Source organism: Sorex araneus, chromosome 1, assembly GCF_027595985.1.
Source record: "Sorex araneus isolate mSorAra2 chromosome 1, mSorAra2.pri, whole genome shotgun sequence".
NCBI lineage: Eukaryota > Metazoa > Chordata > Mammalia > Eulipotyphla > Soricidae > Sorex > Sorex araneus.
Genome location: NC_073302.1, coordinates 195251074 through 195257073, shown reverse-complemented (window position 1 = coordinate 195257073; position 6000 = coordinate 195251074). Strand labels below are relative to the sequence as shown.

Below are 6000 nucleotides of genomic sequence, written 5' to 3'. Positions count from 1 at the left end.
CGGGACGCGGGTGCGGGGAGGGAGCTCGGTGCGGCGGGTGACAGGAGGGGAGCCCGGCGGGGAGCACCGTGGAGGTGGCAGGAGGAGGGGGCACGGGGAGGGAGGTGGCAGGACAGGGGCAGGGGCGCAGGACGCGGGTGGGGGAGGGAGCTCGGTGCGGCGGGTGACAGGAGGGGAGCCCGGCGGGGAGCACGGTGGAGGTGGCGGGAGGCGGGTCCCGGCCCTGGCGCGCGTCCCCGCGCGGTACCCGGGCGCGCGTGCGATGCGGGGATGCTGCGGCCTGTGCGCAGGTAACGGCGCGGAGGCTCCTCCCCGGCGCGGGGTCCGCGCACCTGCGCCGCTTCCGCTTCCGCCGCCCCCCGCCCGCGCCCCCCGCGCCGCGGACATGGCCCTGCAGCAGCTGGCGCGGAGGCTGGCGGCCGTCGGCGCGCGCGCGGGTAGGAGGCCGGACCGCGGCCGCGGGGGTTGGGGGGCCCGGGGCGGGGGGCCCGGGGGGTCCTGCTGCAGCGGGCGCGCTGGGAGGGGGCTGCGGCGGGGTCCTGCTGCAGGGGCGTCGCCAAGGGGGCTGCGGCAGGGTCCTGCTGCAGGGGCGTCGCCAAGGGGGCTGTCGCGGGGTCCTGCTGCAGGGGCGTCGCCAAGGGGGCTGCCGCGGGGGCTCCTGCTGCAGCCCTGCCCCTGCCCCGGGCGGGGGCTTTGCTGGTGGGTGGGGCGCCTGGTGGGGAGGGTCTCCTGTGCAGCGAGGCTTCTCCCCTGGGGGAGGCTCCCGGTGTGGAGGGGGCTCCCGCCTGGCGGGCGGGGCGCCTACTGGGGTTCCTGCTGTGTGTGGGGGAGCCCCTTGGTGGGGGGCATTAGGTAGGGGTTGAGGGTCCCCACAGGCCCCACCGGCAGGGGCAGCCCGGCCGCCCTGCACTGGCTCTCTCTGTGCTGGGCTGGGCTGTGCCCAGCGGGCAGCTGTCCAGGCAGTGACGTCACCCAGTGCCCAGGTCTGCCCGTGAGCCCCGGGGGCAGCCATGCCAGGGAGCAAGTGGGGCGGCCCTCGGGCGGGTGGGCATGGGCCTGGCCGGACTCCTCCCTCCTCCCCCCTGCCGCCCGCCCTGCTGTCCACCCAGAGCCCTGTCCACAGGGCATCTCTCCGCCCGGGCCCTTCAGAAGCAGTGGGCTTTGACCCCAGGGACGCCTGGGGCTGCAGGCATGCTGGTGGCCGGCTCCCGTGCCCGCTGAGGCCGGGCACAGTGCCTTCCATGGGCCCAGCCGAGCCTCGGGCACCGCGTGGACCCCTGTCTGCAGCCCGCCCATCCCTCCACCCCGTGGCCGCCCCTCCCGGGCCCCATGCAAGGCCACGGGGCGCTGTGCCCAGGCCGAGTCTGTTCCCCCTGAGGACGTGGCTCGTGCTGCGACCTGTCCTTGTTCTGCTCTTGTTTGGGGCCACACCTGGCGGGGCCTGGGGCCTGTCCACCTGCGCCCGCCCTGTGGGTGGCTCCCGGACCGCCCTTGGAACCATGGGGGGGGGCAGTGTCTCCTGCCCTGCTTTTGCTTGTCCCCGTGTTCTCCTTAGAGTCGTGGACGAGAGTCGGGCTGTTTGCGGGAGAACACGGGGCCCAGACTCTGCCGGCCTGTGGGCTCAGCCAGAGCAGGCGGCCGGAGCCCCTCCCCAGCCGGCTGCTCCGGGCCTCGCCCCTGCCCTCTGGCTCAGGGAGGCTGGGACGGGGCCGAGAAGTGTGTGTTTGAGGTCCCCGGCGGGACTGGTACAGTCCCCGGGCGAAACCCAGCACGCCCGGGAGCGCCTGCTGACCAGCAGAGTCTCGGTCAGCATCTCCGGCCACGGGCGGACCTGCAGCAGAGCGGGACCTGTCGTGGGGGTGGTCAGCACGGATCCCTGCTTCTGGGACGATGGTCTGGTGGAAAAGACAGTTGATGATGGGCAGATGGGGGTGGACGGGTGACGCGTGGACGAGGGAGCAGGACAGTAGGGGTTGGACGCAGAACGCTGCTGCATGGGGGCCAGCGGGCAGTGTGCGTGGGCAGGTGGTGGGTGTACAGGGAGGTGATGATGGATGCCGGCCAGGTGGGCAGCCCGCGGTGGACTCCCGGGAGGGACAGAGGGGGACGGGCAGCGGCGGGTCACAGGGCGGAGGCCGCCGTGCAGTGGTCAGGTGCAGGCCAGGGGCCGGGTCTCTTGGCCATCTGTGGCCGTCTGGGCTGCTGTGCCGTCCACTCTGGCCGCTGGGGCCGCCACTGCTGTGTCGTGGTCCTGGCCACCACTGGCCGCGTCCGTCACGGGGTCAGGACGGCTGGTCCTGGGCAGCGCCTAGTGGAGGCTCCTCTGTGACCCTCCCCTGCCCCCGTCCCGGGACCCTCCCCCTGACCCCGCCCTGGAACCCCCTGACCCCTCCCGGGACCCTCCCCCCATGACCCTGCCTTCGGACCCCGCACCCGTGCCCCAGAGCCCCCTCCCCAGGACCGAAACCTAGGACCCTCCCAGCCACCTGCCCAGGAATTCTCTGCCTCGACCCCCTCCTGACCTTTGTCCAGCTCTGCCCATTTGCTGGCCGGGAGGCCGTCTGTGGGGCGGGGGCCTGCGTGGGGCCTCCTTGGCCCCTGCACTGCTGGCCAGGGCCTGTGGGGCCCCGGGAGCATCCTGCGCCTGGGCCTGCCCGGAGCCTGCCCGGAGCCCGTGTCCAGGCTGACCCGCCATCGGGGCAGACGGAGCCGTGGACGCGCTGGGCTGTGCCACGCAGGTGGTGGACCCGGCAGCGCCCTGTGGGGCCTCCTGGCTTGGGGTCACGAGGCTCTGCCCCCGGGGGTCCCGGCGCGACCCACCCCAGGCCTCAGAAGGGGCTGGCCACAGCACCCGCAGCCCAGCCCGAGGCCTTGCTGCTCTGCTCAGTAGGGGGCCGGGTGGGGGCGGGCGGGGGCTGGTGGGAGCCGGTGGGGGCGGGGCGACTTCCCTCAGGGCCTCAGTCCACACGCAGAAGCACCCACTCCCCGGCCTGGTGGGGCCAGCGTGGAGGGTGTCCCTGCCTCTCCAAGGTGTCCGTGTCTGCGGGGGGGATGGGGGCGCCGCTCCCCTTCCTCCCCGCGCCTCCTCCCTTCCTCCCCGCGCCTTGTTTGTCTGGCGGGAGATTTCCTGCGGCGGGAAGGTGTCTGGGGTGCAGGGGCCAGCCCCACAGGAAGGAAGCGGGCGGGCCGTGTGGGCTCCGGACACCAGGTCCCCCACCTCTGGCCGGCCTGGCTGCGCACGGCAGACGGACGGACAGACGCAGGCAGCGGGCCAAGGGCACCAGAGGTCATGCCCAGCCCCGCGTGCAGCTTGGCAGCACTGGCTGCCCCCGGGGACGTCCCCAGTGGGGCGGTGCCGGCGGCTGGCAGTGGGGGAGCCCGGAGAGTCGGGGCCCCTGCAGGAGAGACCCCGATGGCTGCCGGGGGAGCCCCCCACGGGCCCCCGCACTTCTGCTGGCCGCTGCCCCGGAGGCGCCGGGGGGCCTGGAGGCGCCCAGAGCCAGGTGAGCGGGCGGCATGCGTGGGTCCTCTGCTCGGTGCCCTCAGCCCTGCCCGGCCCCCAGACCCCCCGACCCCCCGCCCTCCTGGGGCTGTCCTCGCCCAGGCCGCTGCCCGGGCCCCAGAGCCGGTCTCGGGGAGCCCCGTGCCCTGGGCGGTTGCGGGACTCAGTGGCGGGGCTGGGGGAGATGTGAGCCGCCCACACAGACCCCTTGGACCCGCTGGGCTGGCATCCCAGGGCCCCGCGCCCTCCCGCCTCCCCGCCCACAGCCCGCGGCACTGTGCTCCTGCTCCTGGCTCGGACCCTGGGAGAAGGCTCTGCTGGGGTGGCCTCTCCAGCGTGTCAGGGGACACCGGCCCCTCTGTGTGGGAGGGCGGCGTGTGGCCACGGCCGGACTGGGGAGGTGCGGGGCAGGGCTGGTCCAGCTGGGGTTCCTCCCACGACGACTCGGCGTCGGTGGTCCTAGTACACAGAGCCCCTCACACTCCTCCGTGCGGGTCAGAGCCCTTCAGGTCAGCTGGTGCCCTTTGTGCTGGCCAGTCCTCCCCCCTGCTAGCCCGCGCTGTCAGGCGAGTCAGTCTTCCCTCATGCTGGTCAGTGCTCTTACTACTAGTCAGTGCTCTTTCATGCTGGTCAGTGCTCTTTCATGCTGGTCAGTGCTCTTTCATGCTGGTCAGTGCTCTTTCATGCTGGTCAGTGCTCTTTCGTGCTGGTCAGTGCTCTTTCGTGCTAGTCAGTGCTCTTACATGCTAGTCAGTGCTCTTTCGTGCTGGTCAGTGCTCTTTCGTGCTACTCAGTGCTCTTTCATGCTAGTCAGTGCTCATCTCTCATGCTACTCAGTGCTGCGTCCTTCACGCAGTCAGCACTCTTTCATACTAGTCAGTACTCCTCATACTAGTCAGTCCCCCTTCGTGCCAGGTCATGCCTCCTGCCCAGCTCTAACTCGGGCTTGTTTGTTTTTGGGGATCAGAGCCGCAGGTGGTGGTGGTTGGGGCTTGCTCCTGGCTCTGTGCTCAGGAATCGCCCTGGCCGGCCCGGAAGACCCTGTCCCAGGCGGGCTGCTGTGCTCTCGCTCTCCCTGCTCAGTGCTGGGCGAGGCCTTGGCACTGCCCAGTGGTGGCACGGCCCGCACGGGCGCCGGGCAGAGGGGCCCGCCACCATATCCAGCCTGACCCCGGCTGCGGCCCCTGGCGAGGGGTGACCGAGCTGCCTCGTGCCACGCTGCGTGCTGTGCCCTCTCGAGGGCAGCCGGGCTTGTTCCACACCCGGAGACCAGGGAGCGTGACTGGGAAGCCGGAAACGCGGCCGGCGCGTGAGTCCCTCTCCTGGTCACCTTCCCCGGGGCCGCCCCGCCCCTGTTTGTCCCTGCGGTCACCTGAGAGGCCTCTGGGGTGGGTGGGAGGCGATGGCCGGTGGGCCCTGCCCCGCATTCCAGAGGGCCTCGCCGCTCTGCCCCGGGACCTGCTCCGAGGCAGGGGCCACCGCGCGCGGGGGCGGCTGCGGACGGCAGCTGGTGACGTGGGCGTGTGTGCACTCAGGGCGGAGCGGGCCGAGCCTCGGGAGCCAGTGCCCGGCCCGGCATCCTGGTCCCGGGGAAGCGAAAGTGGACGGGCAGCTGGTCCTCGCGGGTTCTAGGGGGCAAAGTCCGCGAGAGGGCTGATGGTGGCCGTGCGGGAGCCGTCCCTGCCGCCACGCCATGGGGGACGGCCGCGCGGCCCGCATCTCCGTGGCCGAGATGAAGAGCTACTACCGCTACTCCGAGTGGTGCTCCTGGCTGCGCGCCGCAGCCGAGGGTGAGTTTGGCCTCGGGAGCCACCCAGGGCCCCTCCCAGCTGGGGCTGCAGGGCCGGCGCGGGGTGTGCTGGCCGCCTGCCCGCGGACACGCTCTGGGCACTCTCTCTGCGCCCCGAGTGCCCCGGGCCCCTCCCTGTCACGGTCAGCGAGTCCAGCCTTCCCAGTGCCGCCGGCACAGGCCGAGGGGCACGGCCAGAGGTGCTGCCTGCCGGAGCTGACCCCCAGGGACACCCCATGGCGCGGACAGGACACGCCCGCCACCAGCTGCTGTGGGGTGCGGGCTCAGTCCCACCGTGTGGCCAGACAGGAGACCCCTCACTTTGCCGGGCGCCTGCTGGTGGGGGCGCTGCTCCCTGCTCCTGGCAGAGTGCTCCCTCGGTGCTCCTGCAGAGGCCTCGAGGCCGGGCACCGGGGCCGGTGCTCACAGACCCAACACCCCAGCCAGGGCAGCCCCAGGGCACGAGGGGGGGTCTCGGGCAGGAAGCTGGGTCAGACCGAGTGCAGGTGTGTGCCGGGGCCCCTCCCTGCTGCGCCCAGAGGGGGCTCTGCCCCCCAGGCAGGGCTGTGTTCAAGCCCACCAGCACAGGAAGGGGGTCCTGAGGCCTGCTGTGCCCTCTCAGGTCTGGGGGACACAGGGCGGGCACTGCCCTTCCGCGGCCGTCCTGCGTCCGGGCTGGGCTCGGGGCTCCCCTGGCAGTGGGGGCTGG

General features: G+C 72.8%; 1 protein-coding gene across 3 annotated transcripts in view; it reads left to right on the top strand.

The window, feature by feature from the left end:
- Positions 1–244: 244 nt before the first annotated feature.
- The window catches only part of MCF2L (MCF.2 cell line derived transforming sequence like), a 46537-nt gene continuing 40781 nt past the window's right edge, over positions 245–6000 (top strand). The window contains exon 1 of one of the 3 annotated variants that reach the window (XM_055147431.1): positions 245–290. In XM_055147431.1, coding sequence (XP_055003406.1) covers positions 263–290 — 28 coding nt within the window. In that variant the 5' untranslated portion in view covers positions 245–262. The other 2 variants (XM_055147425.1, XM_055147401.1) reach the window with 2 other exon arrangements.